General features: G+C 41.9%; 1 protein-coding gene across 18 annotated transcripts in view; it reads right to left on the reverse strand.

The window, feature by feature from the left end:
- The window catches only part of ENOX1 (ecto-NOX disulfide-thiol exchanger 1), a 554,315-nt gene that overhangs the window by 20,582 nt on the left and 514,164 nt on the right, over positions 1-19,569 (reverse strand). For all 18 annotated transcript variants that reach the window (XM_073212579.1, XM_037002114.2, XM_073212580.1 and 15 more), the window contains one exon: positions 952-1,054. In XM_073212579.1, coding sequence (XP_073068680.1) covers positions 952-1,054 — 103 coding nt within the window. The remainder of the gene's footprint in view (positions 1-951; positions 1,055-19,569) is intronic.

Consider the following 19,569-nt stretch of genomic DNA (forward strand, 5'->3'; position numbering starts at 1 on the left):
TGGAGTATCTCTAAGTTGATGTCATATTCAATAACCCTGTAGTTGAAAAATCTATATGTGATGGATGAAATTTGGACTATCGTTTGAATTTAATTCCTCCTGTGCCAGCTTCTACAGGCCCTGGTGTACCCATCATTTTGAGGTGAGTGTATGCAGTATATAGAAAATGCAGCTGGGTGCTACTGCCAGATAACGAACTGCAGAACAATTATTCATCTCACATGCACAACAGCCTCATCCTTCACTCTGAACCATGCCATGGAGGAGCCAGTCTAAGCTTGGACCTCCCCCTCCTCTCAACTAGGGTTCGTGCCAAGGCCCAGCTCCAGTCAGTGCTGTGCATAATGACGTGAGGATGGTGGCTTCTCCTTCTCTGGATTTGAGGACTTTGGAGACAGCCTTAAATATACAGTTTTCTGAAGTGGGATCACAGGCCTGTTAGCAGCACATCCTCATCAAACTCTTCCTTGTGACCATAGTACTACTTCTGGATCTGATTATGAGGACCTGAAAAGTCAACCTAGATATATTCCAGACAAAGAAAAGTAAGCCTACATATATTTTGAGGGGCAAATGAATGTTTTTTAGGCTGTGGTTTTTCTTGAGGCTGTAGATCTGGCTTGGTTTAGAACTTTTGGACTGGACCCAACCTGGTCTCCAGGTGGGTGGAAGCAATGTGTTCAAATTCTGAGATACACATTTGTAACATGTGAGATGCAAATTAATCTGTCTTCTTGGATTCAGTTTTATGTCAGATAACCAACTAATACACATGGTTACAGAAGAGCGAAATCTGTATATCCCTAATTTGAAGCGTATGTAATAGAATCTTGACAAAACTAATCTCATCTTTGACTAGAAGGCAAAGCTGTTGGTATTGTTAAGTTCGAAGTGAATTACTTAAATATTAAGTGAAGTAGCTCAGAACTGAGGAGAACAGAATTTCCTTACCGATTAGTAGAGCTTCTTTCTCTGATTTTAAACCTTGGCTTCTTTTCTCAATATTGTTCTCTCGGTCTTGGTTGACCAGTGCAACTGTCAACACATTGATTTCCTATAAAGTTAAAAAAACAAAAACCACAGGTGTTTATGTAGATTCTGTTCATTTCAATAAGAGCTACCAAGTCTTTTAAATTCTACAAAAGAGGTCATCATTGCCATTTATAACTCAAGATAAACTTTTATAAGTAATTGACCTATGTGCACAACCATACAAGATTCATTCTAAAGTTCAGGTTCCTAGCTGTATCTACAAAACTAGCAAATTTGGCACAAATCATTTTAGGTTTCATCCATGTTCTGATTAAACTGCTAGCAAAAGTCATATTTGACTGTAGCTACTTTAACATGTTTTTATTTCAAATATGAAAAATTTCCCCCAAAGCATAAACAGACTGACTTACAATACTATGCTAATAATTTGAGTGAGTGTGTGGGGAAATAGCATCTGTTGGAAAGGTAAGAAAGAATTGTTGTTGGGAGTGTTTATACCTTATACACAACTGTAAAAGGTTAGATAAAGCAAAGGTTAGGAAATTCTTTTCTTTGGAAACTAAAAATGGAGAATTGTAAACCAATAACACATGAAACACTGAGGCTGGATTATTTTTAGAACTTTCTGTGGTCTTTTAACTTAAAAACAAAAAGACTTAATTCATATTCTCCCAGTCTTGATATTAGAACTCAAAATACAGATAACTTAATAGAAAATAAAATGTAATAGTCAGAGACCCACATATTGGGGACAGTAGAATCATCTGAGTCTTGTTGGAGGGAAATTTCTTACTGGAAGATAGGTCTCAAAAGACTAGTACAGTAAGCAAAGAGTTAAGGTTACTGTTTCCATTAGACAGTGAGGAATCTTCCAGAGGATAGAGTATAGGGAGGGACAAAGGAAAACTTAGAAGGTCTGGGCAAATGGTTCTGCAGGTGATACCAGGACGGGAACTGGTTATAGGATAGATATTTAGCTAGTTAATGCCAGTTAATAAAGATGGCCAGATAAAAGACCATAGGAAATTTTTGGCAGCATGTTGAGCATATAAAAGCACAAACCCCATCTGAAGGCACTCATAGAAAAATAAAAAACTCAATGCATGTCAGTCAAAACAGATCTATAAGCTGAATTTAACCTATGAGCTACTACTTTGTAAATCAAGCATAATTAGAAATTGCTGGGAAAGAAGGCTCTCTAGAGAAAATGCAGTTGGTAATATTCGGTGAGCATTTTGGAGGTTCCTCCTGAAGGTCAGACTTATACACCCGCTGAAGACTGAGTGATCAAAATTGAGTAAGAGTAAAGATGGGCAATGCAAAGCATGGAGGGAATCACAGTGATGTGATATATCAGAAGATAAGATCTTGGCTGACTGAGGGTGCCTGCTGAGGCCGGAGGGTGATAGCATGAGTGCCCTCAGAGGAGGCAGAAATAGTTTCAGGAATGGTCTGAGGCAAGTCTGGAGCTAGGTGGACATAAAAGGTCCTTATAAATGAAAGACGCTTCTATACTTCCAAAAAAGGGATTTTGGGAATCAGTCCTGGTAGAAACAATCCAGAACTTAAAAACAGAACAAACCCAAAGATTTATGTAGATAACTTAATACATAACTAATACATGACTTGGAACATTTCATAAAGTGGAGTTACTGGGAAGAAAGCAGGAATTCCTTCTGTCATGAAATAACATATGGATATGCTTTAAGGGCTAGAGGAGATTTAGGAGAAAGAGGATGGAAAAATATTACCTAGGATGATTGCATCATTTAAGAAAAATATAAATAATGAACCCCAGGGCTGAGTGGAAACAATATTTCCAAGAAAGGGTGATATGTTCACAGCTGGATGATAATTGGGGCCAAGTGAAATTATTGAGAAGAGTTTAGCAGGCAACAGGCTTGCATTAATTGCCAAAACTGAGTGGTGTCCTGTGGCCATGACACAGTTGAGAATCCAGCTTTAGTGAGGGAAATGGGCCACAGAGGGAGGCAGCACATTGGGAGAAACAAGAAATGACCAGGGCAGAGTAGACTGAGACCCCTCATGGGTGATGTGGGCACCTATCCCTGTGTCCAAAGCTGGGGTCATAAAGAAAGGGGAACCCTGAGCAGCCCCACCAAAGGTTACTGGGTCAGTGGCATCTGCAAGGAGCCAGCTCTGGCCTGCCAGTGCCTGTTGCTGTGATGGTATTTTAGGGTTGAGTAAATGTGGATGATAAGTCCTAGGACCACCTCTCTGTAGAAATATTTCTTGAGAGTCAATATTGTAGCATGTGTTCCACTGACTGTGAATGGTGCTCTCCTACGTGGTCATCCTCAGTTACTGTGGTGGGTGCACTGCTCCGCAAGCCTCTGATAACAGCCCAGCAGGCCGGGGCCTACAGAAAGCAGGCTTGGCAGCTGTTGCAGCTTTTGGGTATCACTGTGACTTCTGTCCGGGGTGGAGGTGGTGCTGCTTTTCTGACTCTCCCAGGAAGCAGAAAAGTTGTGCTGGTAAGTGGTACAAGAAGTAATGAACCTAATCAGGTCAGCTCCACAGAGTGCTTCACATATTATAATAAGTTGGCTCAGGTATCTGTAAAAGGGGAACTGCAATTTCCATGATAGTTGAAGGGATATCCAAGCATATTAATGAGAGATTTGGGTCTCTAGCAACACTTAGTGACGTGGACCAACTGTGACCACTCAGAAGAGCTCCTACTGACTAAGCACCCTGGAGCCCAAGCCTGCCTTGGAATAATATTAGAGCTCAGACTCTTGTCGGCAGAGTCACATAGTTAATGAGATGGGTGAATGCTTAGGTCATATATTTTGCCACAGACAAAATTTAAAGTTAATATGAATGTGTTTTAAGGGCCTGAAGACAAGACAGTGATTTTAAGTAGCCACTTGACGTGCTGTGCTTTTATCTTTTCCCACTGTAATGGAACAGGGGAAGAGTAGTGTATGACTCGTGAGTCATGGGTTTCTGAGAAAAACAGTTAATTTGACTCATCTGTATTTATAATAGAGTTGTTTGACTGAACAAGAGAGTTACAATTTTTAGTAAGCTGCAGGTCATCTACAAAGTGCAAAGTGGATCTAAGCCACAGCCATCCCCTCTTTCCCTGTTTTTAGTGTCTACAAATCTAAATGATCATCCAGGCTTTGTCAAAAGAGCTCCATCATCATGACTAGTTAAGGTGAAGGGAATATACAGAGAGAATGTGGAATTTAATAATTTCTCAAGCTAAATCCTTGTTGTATTTAGCTAAGCCTGTTTTTACTTTAAGCCACCCAATAGTCATTTGTGCTGCATACATGTATTACATGCCTACTTTATGCCAGGGAATGCAAAGTTTTTAAGGATATGGAGTCCAAAGTGGCAATAAGTGAATGCTTGACCCAGGAGCAAGAAATTCTTATAAACAGTCTGTAAGACAGACATTATTCCTTATAGGAAATGTAAGTAGATGAAGCTGGAGAAGTAGGTAGATCCTGACAAGGAGTTTGGATTTTATCTGGAAGGCTTAACTAATGAAGGGTATTCAGCAGAGAAGTTACACGAACAGTTCTGTATTTTAAGATATTGGTTTGGAGGCAAGTGAAAGTGGTGGCAGGAATGCCAGGTTGGAGCCTACTGCGATAGTCTACTTATTTTTTACATTTTCACGATGAGGGTCAAAACCAAGTCAATGGTGTGCAGAGTGCAAAACGTAACAGATATTTAAGAGGTAGAATTTAAAGAAATCTGGCGACCTGATGGATGAGGAAAACGCTGAGGGTAAGTGCCTTGGCAAGCAGGGAAATAGAGAAAGAAGCCGGATAGAAGAAGATGATGCATTCAGTTCTGGAAATGCTGAACTTAAGATTTCTTGGACATCTTGTCAAGATATTTTGGAGAAAGCAGGATGTACAGATTTTTGAACTCAGAACCAAGACTTTGACAGCTCTGTTTACGGGGTATTTCTCAGGTTTGTACTTGCCGCAAGCAACCCTGATGTCTCCTTAGGGGACAAAGAAAAGGCTTGCTTACTGTTTTATATAGAAGAGGTCATTCCCCAAGCCGAGTGTTCCTCTCCTGTCACATAACTGACCGCATGTACAGGCTTCCATCTGGCCCCTCTCTGCTGGGGAGGATCAGGGTGTAAGATCCATGAGGCTATGTCTGGTGACGCCAGGCTGGCGTCTGGCAGCACACAAGAAAACCTCAAATGGGGGACTTGCCAAAAATCTTCTCTGAGAACAACTCATCACAGGAGGGACAAATTGCCCATAATATTAAGCACTAAGGGAGCACATTTTCAAGGATATCAGAGGACATAACCAGTTTATGCTTTATCTCTAATTCTGGAAAAAACATACTTCAAATCTAAGTCCTATCTTAAGAGCTTCACATTCTCTACTTAGGATGTTCCAACTTCCTTATTTAGTAATTGGGGACACATTTCATTGAGACATTTGACTATACGTTAGAAAGGCTTTGCTCCTTTTAAATGTCACTGTCCTTATTACTACTTCTCACTCCAAATCTCCAGAAAATGCAAGGGACCTTATCAGAATGGGAGTTTTATCATTAGAAGCATAAAATCATGAAGACTATCTTTTATCACATTGAAACCCTTTACCCTCTAAGTGTCACATGCCCTGAAGAATTATGTGTCTATTGGGTGTTGTGGGAAAGGTGCTTGAGACTGCAAATTGGATGTGGATAAGAATGGATGGGGTTGGGAGGTGAAGGAGGTTGCCAAGGATGAATTGCTAATGGTGTACGAAGTATTCAATGGGAAGGAAACATTAGGATGAGGATCAAGGGTTTCCTCACAGTGAGATCAACAGGATTATGCAATAGTATTCCAAGGGAAGTGGCAGGAACACCATTCACCTGACACGGCAGAAAGCACTGCAGACTAGAAAATGCACAGTAAGTAACACTTCTGCAATTGGCAGGAGAATGAACACGATTATTAAATACATTTTTTCTCAGTCCATCTTTTAACTCTCATTTCTGTGACAGAATCATTAAAAGGCTGGGAGAAGAGGTTTTCAGGAACTGGAAACTAGATATCATGGACTTTTTTTTAAGACTTTATAAAGACTTAGCTACTTGAAGGTGCAAATTTCCCCTTTAACAATCCTTATCAGTTACTTTGAGAAATGTTCAGAGTAATTTATCCATTTAGAAAAGCTTCTATCCAATGACTTACTGAGCTAGCATTGTGCTTTGTAGTTTTGTTTTTGTTTCCCTCTACCCACCTATGGCCCGAAGAACTTAAGCTTTATAAAGTCCCTTGGTTTCCCTTCATTATTCCTGTGACCTCCTTACCTTCTGTGCTGTTTTCTTTCTGCTGAGAAGCTTCTTGAATATGTGGGGTACACCCACCGTGGTTACTGCCTTACCTACCACCCGAAAGCTCCGCTTTTTCTTCAATCGCTCCATGAAACTGTCCTTTGAAAGATTTTCAGGGACACCTGTATTTCCTGCCTTCGTTTTGACATCATTGACATCAGCCCCTCTTAAACCCTCTGCCTCACTTGCTTCTGTTATGTAGGAGGCCCTGGCCTTTGTCCTAATGTTTTGTTTAGTCTTCACCGGCTGTTTTATTCGTGCTGCTGGCCCAGTACCCATGGAGAAGATGGGTGCATTCTTCCTCCTCTTACACTCTAACTTTGGTACTTGCTGAAGTTCAGTCACCACTTTTTCTTTTTTGTTGCCTTTTATCAGAGATCTTTCATTCTCATGGGCTGAACTATCATCACACTTAACTCCCTAACTTCTGTTCCTTCTCATCACCAGACCACTGGGCTTTTCTGCTTAGATTTACCGCTGCCTAATTCGATTTCAAAACGACAGGTGTCCCTGAGGTGGTAGGAGAGACACTGCTTAGTTGAGTTTTAGCCTTGGCTCTTCCACTAGCAACTGGCTGACCTTGGGCAAGTTACCCAACAGTTTCAAGCCTTAGATCACTTGCCTAAAAACGAGAGTACTGGGTGAGGTCAATCATCTCTGAATACTGCTCTGTGGAACCTCATAAGCTCTTCAGAGGTAACATTGAAGGTCCCAGGGGTGGACAGCTCTCTAAGATTCCCACTCCTTTCCTACTTTGTTCTGTTTTATAATATAGGACTTCTATGTAAAGCTTCATTTAAAGAATGTCCTTCCAAAAATGTCCTGCCCAATGTGGTTCTAAAATTCTATGATTCTGCATCTAAAATCCAATTCATCTCACCTGTCAGACTGTATCCTTTTCTGACTGAACTGTTTCTATTAGTAACACTGCCATTCTTCCACTTGCAGGGGCTTGAAACCTTCATCTTATTTTTGATGTATTCTCTGCCACTCTCTCAGTGCTTCTGAGACCTCTCTGGGCCTAAATCCTGCCAAGTCCCTGTGAGCTGCACCTCACGGCCCTTCCCCAGATCTACTACCAGGGCTCTGATAGCGGTTCTCCTAGTTTCTTATTTTGACCACTGCAAGAACCAACTACTTCGTCTCTGCCTCTGGTCCATTCCTCTTCCCATCCACCTTACATGATATCACCAGATCAATTTTCTAAAGTGTCACTTCCATTTTGTCAATTTCCACTATAAAACTCAGATGCTTTCTGATAACCAATGGAAAAATGCCAGATTGAGCTTGGCATTTCAGGTTCAGTCCTACCAAAATAGCCTATCCCCTTTATATGTGATATCCAGATAGTGTTCTTAGGAAGCCCTCTCCCCGCTTTTCTTCACCACTTCCTACTTACATTTACAAAGCACACAGGTCCCATATCTCTCAGAGGCATTATTTCAGGCTACTTGCAAGTCTCCTTATCAGCACATTTCTTATGTCATTCATGTGGCAGTTGATCACTTATACATTTGGGTAAAACTGACTTGCACCTGTGCTTGTTTCTTCAACAAAACTGCCAACTCCTTTAAGCCAGTCACCATATGCAAGCAAGTGGGGCAGCATGGCTGAGTGGAACCTGTGTTTGAATTCGGTCACCACTATTTATGTACTGGATAACTTTAGGCAGGGCATCTCTAAACGTTTTCTCATGTAAAACATGGAGAATAACTTATGTCTATCACCCAGGGCTGCTGTGGAGATGAAATGTCATATGTGAGGTGGTGCTTTTGAAAACTATGAACTTCCAGGAATATTTTTTTTTTTTTTTTTTTTTTTGTTATGCCTGCTTTTTTTTTTTTTTTTTTTTTTTTTTTTTTTTTTTTTTTGAGAGGGCATCTCTCATATTTATTGATCAAATGGTTGTTAACAACAATAAAATTCAGTATAGGGGGGTCAATGCTCAATGTACAATCATTAATCCATCTCAAGCCTAATTCTCGTCAGTCTCCAATCTTCTGAAGCATAACGAACAAGTTCTTACATGGTGAACGAATTCTTACAGAGTGAATAAATTCTTACATGGTGAACAGTACAAGGGCAGTCATCACAGAAACTTTCGGTTTTGATCATGCAATATGACCTATAAACCATCAGGTCAAATATGAATATTCATTTGATTTTTGTACTTGATTTATATGTTGATCCCACATTTCTCCTATTATTATTATTATTTTTATTTTTAATAAAATGCTGAAGTGGTAGGTAGATGCAAGATAAAGGTAGAAAACATAGTTTAGTGCTGTAAGAAGGCAAATGTAGATGATCAGATGATCAGGTGTGTGCCTATGGACTAAGTATTAATCCAGGCTAGACAAGGGCAGCAAGACATCCACGGATGCAGAAGATTTCTCTCAAAGCAGGGGGGGTGAGGTTCTGAGCCTCGCCTCTGTTGATCCCCAAATTCTCACCTGATGGCCCCCCTGCGACTGTGCCTGTCTTAGGTTGTTCCTCCCTTGAGGAATCTTACCCGTCTCTGGCTAACCAGTCATCTTCCGGGGCCATACAGGGAAATGTAAAGTTGGTAAGTGAGAGAGAAGCCATATTGTTTGCAAAGGTTAGCTTTTTACTTCTTTGCAGATTTATGCCCTGTGGCTTCTATGCCCAGCACTTGTCTCGAGGTATCTTTACCACCTGGAGGAATTATGATACTCGGTAAATTCGATATGAGGCACGAATTCTATTTAAAGTTTGTAATTAGGAAGGAAGAAGAAAAGCTATAGATGTAGCATATGAAGGAAACTTGGGAGGATTGATTATTTCTTTGACATATCTTCTTGTATAGTACCTTAAGTATGTATAGGTTTTAAACTACTAACTAATCTGCACACACATATTGACATAATAGGAATACGGTGACATAAACAAAGCAAATCTATAATTACCAGCCATCTCCAGTGAAGCCAAGAAAACCATTTAGGCACCCTAGGCATTTGTGAAAATTTATCTATGATATGATGGATATTTTCCAACTGTACTTGGACCATCAGACAAATTAAAGCAGCCCATTTCTGGGATCTGTTCACATCCCATATGTTCTTTTAACCATAGATAGTCTATAGTCATGAGATTTTGGGGTGCTACAACTTGCACCCCTCCCAACTCCTGGTTGAGTTCCAACAGTACAGATCCAGTCAAATTCGTTGTCTCACTGTATGCACATGCCAGCCTAGACATCTCCCTCCTCCTTCTTATGGCAAGTCCAGGAGATGGTGGGCTGGATGCAGCCACAACCGCAGCATCGTCCGGATCCCTGTGGAGGCTTTTTGATGATCATCCCCCGGCACGAGTCCTCCAGAGAGTGCTGATGCCGGAAGCTCCTCCTCATATCGTATCTTAGTTCATTTTCTGGGTATCCAAGCTAGGCCTTGATCTTCTGCGTAGAAACAAACAGACCCTTTGCCCACACTTTGACATGCCCTCTATACCACTGTGCAGAACTCATTGGAGGTCAGCACACAGTAACTGCTTTTTTTTTTTTTTTTTAATTAAGAGAAAGGAATATTATCAGAAAAGAGTACCTCCATAGCTGATCATCTGACACCCTTTAAGTGATCAACATTAAGGATATTTAAAGCATGCGTTGATCTTTGATTTACCAATAGTTTTATCCTGTTAAGGAGTAATCCCCCTTTTCTTTCTTTCTTTCTTTTTTTTTTTTTTTTTTTTTTTTAAATTTTTAATCTACACTTACCTGAAGAATACTATGTTTACTATGCTCTCCCCTATATCAGGTCCCCCCTAACAACCACATTACGGTTACTGTCCATCAGCTTAGCAAAATGTTGTAGAGTCACTACTTGTCCTCTCTGTGTTGTGCAGCCCACCCTCCCCTTTCTCCCTCCCCCCCATGCATGCTAATCTTAATACCCCCCTTCTTCTTCCCCCCCCTTATACCTCCCTGCCCACCCATCCTCCCCAGTTCCTTTCCCTTTGGTACCTGTTAGTCCATTTTTGGGTTCTGTAATTCTGCTGCTGTTTTGTTCCTTCAGTTTTTCCTTTGTTCCTATACTCCTCAGATGAGTGAAATCATTTGGTATTTCTCTTTCTCCGCTTGGCTTATTTCACTGAGCATAATACTCTCCAGCTCCATCCATGTTGCTGCAAATGGTTGGATTTTTCCACTTCTTATGGCTGAGTAGTATTCCATTGTGTATATGTACCACATCTTCTTTATCCATTCATCTACAGATGGACATTTAGGTTGCTTCCAATTCTTGGCTATTGTAAATAGTGCTGCGATAAACATAGGAGTGCATCTGTCTTTCTCAAACTTGATTGCTGCGTTCTTAGGGTAAATTCCTAGGAGTGGAATTCCTGGGTCAAATGGTAGGTCTGTTTTGAGCATTTTGATGCACCTCCATACTGCTTTCCACAATGGTTGAACTAATTTACATTCCCACCAGCAGTGTAGGAGGGTTCCCCTTTCTCCACAGCCTCGCCAACATTTGTTGTTGTTTGTCTTTTGGATGGCAGCTATCCTTACTGGTGTGAGGTGATACCTCATTGTAGTTTTAATTTGCATTTCTCTGATAATTAGCGATGTGGAGCATCTTTTCATGTGTCTCTTGGCCATCTGTATTTCTTTTTTGGAGAACTGTCTGTTCAGTTCCTCTGCCCATTTTTTAATTGGGTTATTTGTTTTTTGTTTGTTGAGGCGTGTGAGCTCTTTATATATTCTGGACGTCAAGCCTTTATCAGATCTGTCATTTTCAAATATATTCTCCCATACTGTAGGGTTCCTTTTTGTTCTATTGATGGTGTCTTTCGCTGTACAGAAGCTTTTCAGCTTAATGTAGTCCCACTTGCTCATTTTTGCTGTTGTTTTCCTTGCCCGGGGAGATATGTTCAAAAAGAGATCACTCATGTTTATGTCTAAGAGGTTTTTGCCTATGTTTTTTTCCAAGAGTTTAATGGTTTCGTGACTTACATTCAGGTCTTTGATCCATTTTGAGTTTACCTTTGTATATGGGGTTAGACAATGGTCCAGTTTCATTCTCCTACATGTAGCTGTCCAGTTTTGCCAGCACCATCTGTTGAAGAGACTGTCATTTTGCCATTGTATGTCCATGGCTCCTTTATCAAATATTAATTGACCATATATGTTTGGGTTAATTTCTGGGGTCTCTAATCTGTTCCACTGGTCTGTGGCTCTGTTCTTGTGCCAGTACCAAATTGTCTTGATTACTATGGCTTTGTAGTAGAGCTTGAAGTTGGGGAGTGAGATCCCCCCTACTTTATTCTTCTTTTTCAGGATTGCTTTGGCTATTCGGGGTCTTTGGTGTTTCCATATGAATTTTTGAATTATTTGTTCCAATTCATTGAAGAATGTTGCTGGTAATTTGAGAGGGATTGCATCAAATTTGTATATTGCTTTCGGCAGGATGGCCATTTTGACGATATTAATTCTTCCTAGCCATGAGCATGGGATGAGTTTCCATTTATTAGTGTCCCCTTTAATTTCTCTTAAGAGTGACTTGTAGTTTTCAGAGTATAAGTCTTTCACTTCCTTGGTTAGGTTTATTCCTAGGTATTTTATTCTTTTTGATGCAATGGTGAATGGAATTGTTTTCCTGATTTCTCTTTCTATTGATTCGTTGTTAGTGTATAGGAAAGCTACAGATTTCTGTGTGTTGATTTTGTATCCTGCAACTTTGCTGTATTCCGATATCAGTTCTAGTAGTTTTGGAGTGGAGTCTTTAGGGTTTTTTATGTACAGTATCATATCATCTGCAAATAGTGACAGTTTAACTTCTTCTTTACCAATCTGGATTCCTTGTATTTCTTTGTTTTGTCTGATTGCCGTGGCTAGGACCTCCAGTACTATGTTAAATAACAGTGGGGAGAGTGGGCATCCCTGTCTGGTTCCCGATCTCAGTGGAAATGCTTTCAGCTTCTCGCTGTTCAGTATAATGCTGGCTGTGGGTTTATCATATATGGCCTTTATTATGTTGAGGTACTTGCCCTCTATTCCCATTTTGCTGAGAGTTTTTATCATGAATGGATGTTGAATTTTGTCAAATGCTTTTTCAGCATCTATGGAGATGATCATGTGGTTTTTGTCTTTCTTTTTGTTGATGTGGTGGATGATGTTGATGGATTTTCGAATGTTGTACCATCCTTGCATCCCTGGGATGAACCCCACTTGGTCATGGTGTATGATCCTTTTGATATACTGTTGAATTCTGTTTGCTAGTATTTTATTGAGTATTTTTGCATCTACGTTCATCAGGGATATTGGTCTGTAATTTTCTTTTTTGGTGGGGTCTTTGCCTGGTTTTGGTATTAGGGTAATGTTGGCTTCATAGAATGAGTTTGGGAGTATTCCCTCTTCTTCTATTTTGTGGAACACTTTAAGGAGAATGGGTATTATGTCTTCTCTGTGTGTCTGATAAAATTCCGAGGTAAATCCGTCCGGCCCCGGGGTTTTGTTCTTGGGTAGTTTTTTGATTACTGTTTCAATTTCTTTGCTTGTAATTGGTTTGTTTAACTTTTGTGTTTCTTCCTTGGTCAGTCTTGGGAGGTTGTATTTTTCTAGGAAGTTGTCCATTTCTTCTAGGTTTTCCAGCTTGTTGGCATATAGGTTTTCATAGTAGTCTTTAATAATTCTTTGTATTTCTGTGGAGTCTGTCGTGATTTTTCCATTCTCATTTCTGATTATGTTGATTTGTGTTGACTCTCTTTTTCTCTTAATAAGTTGGGCTAGAGGCTTATCTATTTTGTTTATTTTCTCAAAGAACCAGCTCTTGGTTTCGTTGATTTTTGCTATTGTTTTATTCTTCTCAATTTTGTTTATTTCTTCTCTGATCTTTATTATGTCCCTCCTTCTGCTGACTTTAGGCCTCATTTGTTCTTCTTTTTCCAGTTTTAATAATTGTGATGTTAGACTATTCATTTGGGATTGTTCCTCCTTCTTCAAGTGTGCCTGGATTGCTATATACTTTCCTCTTAAGACTGCTTTCGCTGCATCCCACAGAAGTTGGGGCTTAGTGTTGTTGTTGTCATTTGTTTCTATATATTCCTTGATCTCTATTTTGATTTGTTCATTGATCCATTGATTATTTAGTAGCATGTTGTTAAGCCTCCATGTGTTTGTGAGCCTTTTTGTTTTCTTTGTAGAATTTATTTCTACTTTCATACCTTTGTGGTCTGAAAAATTGGTTGGTAGAATTTCAATATTGTGGAATTTACTGAGGCTCTTTTTGTGAGCTAGTATGTGGTCTATTCTGGAGAATGTTCCATGTGCACTTGAGAAGAATGTATATCCTGTTGCTTTTGGATGTAAAGTTCTATAGATGTCTATTAGGTCCATCTGTTCTAGTGTGTTGTTCAGTGCCTGTGTGTCTTTACTTATTTTCTGCCCGGTGGATCTATCCTTTGGGGTGAGTGGTGTGTTGAAGTCTCCTACAATGAATGCATTGCAGTCTATTTCCCTCTTTAGTTCTGTTAGTATTTGCTTCACATATGCTGGTGCTCCTGTATTGGGTGCATATATATTTAGAATGGTTATATCCTCTTGTTGGACTAAGCCCTTTATCATTATGTAGTGGCCTTCTTTATCTCTTGTTACTTTCTTTGTTTTGAAGTTTATTTTGTCTGATATTAGTACTGCAACCCCTGCTTTCTTCTCACTGTTGTTTGCCTGAAATATGTTTTTCCATCCCTTGACTTTTAGTCTATGCTTATCTTTGGGTTTAAGGTGAGTTTCTTGTAAGCAGCATATAGATGGGTCTTGCTTTTTTATCCATTCTATTACTCTATGTCTTTTGATTGGTGCATTAAGTCCATTTACATTTAGGGTGACTATTGAAAGATATGTACTTATTGCCATTGCAGGCTTTAGATTCGTGGTTACCAAAGGTTCAAGGTTAGCTTCTTTAGTATCTTACTGCCTAACTTAGCTCGCTTATTGAGCTGTTATATACACTGTCTGGAGAGTCTTTTCTTCTCTCCCTTCTTATTCCTCCTCCTCCCTTCTTCATATGTTGTGTGTTTTGTTCTGTGCTCTTTTTAGGGGTGCTCCCATCTAGAGCAGTCCCTGTAGGATGCCCTGTAGAGGTGGTTTGTGGGAAGCAAATTCCCTCAGCTTTTGCTTGTCTGGGAATTGTTTGATCCCACCATCATATTTAAATGATAGTCGTGCTGGATACAGTATCCTTGGTTCAAGGCCCTTCTGTTTCATTGCATTAAGTATATCATGCCATTCTCTTCTGGCCTGTAGGGTTTCTGTTGAGAAGTCTGATGTTAGCCTGATTGGTTTTCCTTTATAGGTGACCTTTTTCTCTCTAGCTGCCTTTAAAACTCTTTCCTTGTCCTTGATCCTTGCCATTTTAATTATTATGTGTCTTGGTGTTGTCCTCCTTGGATCCTTTCTGTTGGGGGTTCTGTATAATTCCATGGTCTGTTCGATTATTTCCTCCCCCAGTTTGGGGAAGTTTTCAGCAATTATTTCTTCAAAGACACTTTCTATCCCTTTTCCTCTTTCTTCCTCTTCTGGTATCCCTATAATACGAATGTTTTTCCTTTTGTATTGGTCACATATTTCTCTTAGTGTTGTTTCATTCCTGGAGATCCTTTTATCTCTCTCTATGTCAGCTTCTATACGTTCCTGTTCTCTGGCTTCTATTCCTTCAATGGCCTCTTGCATCTTATCCATTCTGCTTATAAATCCTTCCAGGGATTGTTTCACTTCTGTGATCTCTTTCCTGACATCTGTGATCTCCTTCCGGACTTCATCCCACTGCTCTTGCATTTTTCTCTGCATCTCATCCCACTGCTCTTGCATTTTTCTCTGCATCTCATCCCATTGCTCTTGCATTTTTTTCTGCATCTCTGTCAGCATGTTCATGATTTTTATTTTGAATTCTTTTTCAGGAGGACTAGTTAGGTCTGTCTCCTTCTCAGGTGTTGTCTCTGTGATCTTTGTCTGCCTGTAGTTTTGCCTTTTCATGGTGATAGAGATAGTCTGCAGAGCTGGTACAAGTGACCGCTGGAAGAGCTTCCCTTCTTGTTGGTTTGTAGCCTTTTCCTGGGAGAATAGCGACCTCTAGTGGCTTGTGCTGGGCAGCTGTGCGCAGACAGGGCTTCTGCTTCCTGCCCAGTTGCTTTGGGGTTTATCTCCACTGTTGCTGTGGGCTTGGCCTGGCTGGGGCTGTTCCTCCAAAATGGTGGAGCCCAGTTAGAGGGGGAGCAGCCAGGAGACTATTTATCTCCGTAAGGGGCCTCTGTGCTCCCTGCTGCCCAGGGGGTTAGAGTGCCCAGAGATCCCCAGATTCCCTGCTTCTGGTCTAAGTGACCTGTCCTGCCCCTTTAAGATTTCCAAAAAGCACTCTCCAAACCAAAACAACAACAGCAACAATGAGAGAGGGAACAGAAAGGAAAAAAAAAAGAAAAAACACGCGATTTTTTTTTTTTTTTCCTCAGGTGCCGGTCCCAGGCACCCGCGCACTGGTCCTGCTGCCCTGTCTCCCTAGCACCAGGGTCCCTGTCCTTTCAAGGCTTCCAAAAAGCACCCACCCACCGGTCACGCAGGGAAGGAACGCTCAATATTCTTGGTCCTCAGGCACTGGTCCCACACACCCGCTCACCAGACCCGCCGCCCTGCCTCCCTAGCACCGGGGTCCCTGTCCCTTCAAGGCTTCCAAAAAGCACTTGGCAAAAAGAGAAAAAAAAAAGGGGAAAAACGCGCGATTTCTTCCGTCCTCAGGTGCTGGTCTCAGGCACCCACCCACCGGTCCCACAGGGAAAAATGCGGGATATTCTTTGTCCTCAGGTGCCGGTCCCAGGCACCCGCTTACCAGTCCCGCCGCCCTGCCTCCGTAGCACCGGGGTCCCTGTCCCTTTTAGGCTTCCAAAAAGCACTCGCAGAAAAGAGAAAAAAAAAAGGGGAAAAACGCGCGATTTCCTCTGTCCTCAAGTGCCGGTCTCAGGCACCCGCCCACCGGTCCCGCAGGGAAAAACGGGGGATATTCTTTGTCCTCAGGCGCCGGTCCCAGCCACCCGCTCACCAGTCCCGCCACCGTGCCTCCCTAGCACTGGGGTCCCCGTCCCTTCAAGGCTTCCAAAAAGCGCTTGCCAAAAAGAGAAAAAAAAAAAAGGGGAAAAACGCGCGACCTCCTCCGTCCTCAGGCACCGGTCTCAGGCACCCGCCCCCAGGTCTCGCAGGGAGAAACGCGGGATATTCTTTGTCCTCCGGCGCCGTTCCCAGGCACCTCCTCACCGGTCCCGCCACCCTGCCTCCCCAGCAACGGGGGCCCGTCCCTCTAAGGCTTCCAAAAAGCGCTCGCCAAAAAAAAAAACTGCTCCGGTTTCTCTCCACCCGCCGGGAGCCGGGGGGAGGGGCGCTCGGGTCCCGCCGGGCTGGGGCTTGTATCTTACCCCCTTCACAAGGCGCTGGGTTCTTGCAGGTGTGGATGTGGTCTGGATGTTGTCCTGTGTCCTGTGGTCTCTATTTTAGGAAGATTTTTCTTTGTTATATTTTCATAGCTCTATGTGTTTTTGGGAGGAGATTTCCACCGCTCTACTCACGCCGCCATCTTGGCTCCCTTATTCCAGGAATATTTTGAGGCATCATTATTGTCATTATTCACTTGTATTGTTATCAGGACTGACTGGATACAGAACAGGTGCATAATACATACTCAGGGTACTGAATCCATGGGAGAATTCTGTGTAAGACCTTGACTGTATTGTATAAAAATATGTATGCAAAAGTGATAACTGTGGTAGTGTTCAAATTGTGGATATTTTCTACTTTCTAAATGTTCTGTGGCAATGTTGTTATACTGCTATTCTTATAATTAAAGAGAAGTAAAAAGAAGCCAATGTTATGCAGATGTGATTTTGAAGAGCTCTATGTAAGCACAGTCAGTAGCTGACTTCTTCACTGGAGAACTTATTGAGTGACCTCCCCCATCCCTCCCACACATGTTAAATAGGGAGACCACCACCATGTGACTTCACCTGTGGCCCTTCAAGGGCTGGTCACATCTATAGCTACTAGTGCAACCTTCAAGATCTGCATGGTAAAGATTCACTGGGTCACCTCCCACTCTGCCAGTACCATACCATAAGACTTCCATTCCTTCCCTGCTTTCTTTGCTCTATGGCCTAGTTTTGTTATTTGCTCTGAGGCCCTACTCTTAAACATCTCACTTCGAGAAATCAGGGGCCATATAGACCACATCTCAGTAAAGATGCCATTCAGCTATTTCAGTATCCTTTAGTCACATTTTTTTAAATGACCCAAAAGCAATCCCTCAAGCAATATGCTCATCTCCAAAAACCTTCAAGCTATTCCTCATAAGATGATAACTGTGGTCAGGGTAGGAAGGAGAATGGAGTTATCTCTCATATTTTCCATCATGAGCCAGTGACTATCACATAGCAGGTGCCAGTGGCTGATAAATGAAGGAATTACCCATAATCAGTGTCCTAGGATAGTGGAGAAAAATGATGGATTTAGACACAGAAAATGTTCTAATTGCCACTGGCTTGTTGTGTACTCTTGTTTCATTATTTGTATTTGTAAAAGGGGAATTTGAGCAGATGATCTCTCAGGTATCTTCGTGCTTCAAAATTCATGTCTGCTCTGCCTGACCTGGCACTTCCCTTCAGAAAAAGGCAGCCACGTTGATACAGATGATATGCACTTATTCTGGATTTCAGTGTCAGTAAGAATTCAGAAGGAAAGAGGAAGCAAAGGGAGAAAAACAGTTAAAAAGCAAATGGATGTGAAAAGAATTGATGAGAGTGAGTAACTGAATAAGCTGCAAAATTTCTTATAGTTCAAGGGAAAATAAGAATACATCAATTCCCAAGAGTGAGCAAGATCCCAGGAATTTTCTGTGGGTTAGAAGTTCCAATGTCTTGCCAGCCTTATCAGTTGCTGAAGCTTGGTACCACCAGTCCCAAGGGTCGTGGGCTCCCACCCACCTGTGACCTTTCTTCAGAAGCCTTTGATGTTCAGGGTCCAGATGAGGGGAGCCTCAGAGGCCCAACAGGCTTCAACTATAGAGAGAGAATCTGAAAGCAGACATGCAGGCCTCCTGTCCTTGGCCACATCACAATGTGACCACATTTTATTTGTTCTTCCTCATTGGGTTCAGTTGTTGGACCCAGAGTGCATGCATTATGACCGTAGACAACTCTAAGAACTGTGCTTTCCAAGATTTCCAATTGCAAAGATTCAAATAGGTGAGGATTGGTTACAGGTTGTAAAAAGGACCATTTAAAGGAAGGTGGTTTACATGCCAGAGAATCCAGATACAGCATTTTTCCTGGTGGCCTTCTTTTTAGTTCATCCTTGGTAATATTTATTTAAAATATACTTATATAGTGTTTATTATGTGCAAGTTGCATTACAAGAATGTTACATATATCAACTCATTTAATCCTCACAACAGCCTTCTGAGGTCACTACTGTGGCATTCCCATTTTACAGATGAATAAAATGAGGCAGAGAGAGGCTAGTGACTTGCCTAAGGTCACAGAATTAGTAAGAAGCAGACTGGGGATTTTAACCAGTGCTATCTTACCCAAGAGTCTCAACCACTGTGCTAGGCTGCCTCTCTTGGAAGCCCTCCTGGAGCCGATTCCACCTATTACCCAGCAGGAATTCCAGACAGACCCAAGGAGCAGGGGCTCATGGAAAGCCATGAAAGCAAAGGCGAGCACAGAGAAAGCCAGCAGGGCCTGGCTGAGGGGCAGTGCTGCGGGGATAGGCCCCAGCTACCTGCTGCTGCTAGGTGGTGACAGACTTCCTTTGGAAAAGTGTGACTTGTAACCAGGGCCTGTGCAAGGAAGGATTTCAAAGAAAGAGCGTTAGGGACAGTGAAGGAGCTGCCACGCATGCTCTCCTGGTTTGGAAGATGTGGGGGAGGAAAGCCAAGGTCGAAGCAGCACTCGGAAAGACCAGGTGTGGGCCAGTGTGAGGCTGGAGGAGCAGGAGAAGCGGCTCAGGTGGGGGCCCCAGGGTGGAGCTCCAGCTGCACCCCAGATATGTGGCAATAAGGCAGAGCCACTGAGGTGGCAGGAAAAGAGAAAAGGCGGGGGATGCAACAGCCATTCTAAAGGAAGAATGGGCAGATTCTGTGTGTGAAGCAGAGCAAAGCGGGAGAGACTTAACAAAATTTAAGCCAGTGAAGTCTGGGTGACTAGCACAATAGTGCTGCTAGAATCAGAGGTCAAAAAAGAAGTACTGGT

Source organism: Manis javanica, chromosome 9, assembly GCF_040802235.1.
Source record: "Manis javanica isolate MJ-LG chromosome 9, MJ_LKY, whole genome shotgun sequence".
In the NCBI taxonomy this organism is placed as follows: Eukaryota; Metazoa; Chordata; class Mammalia; order Pholidota; family Manidae; genus Manis; species Manis javanica.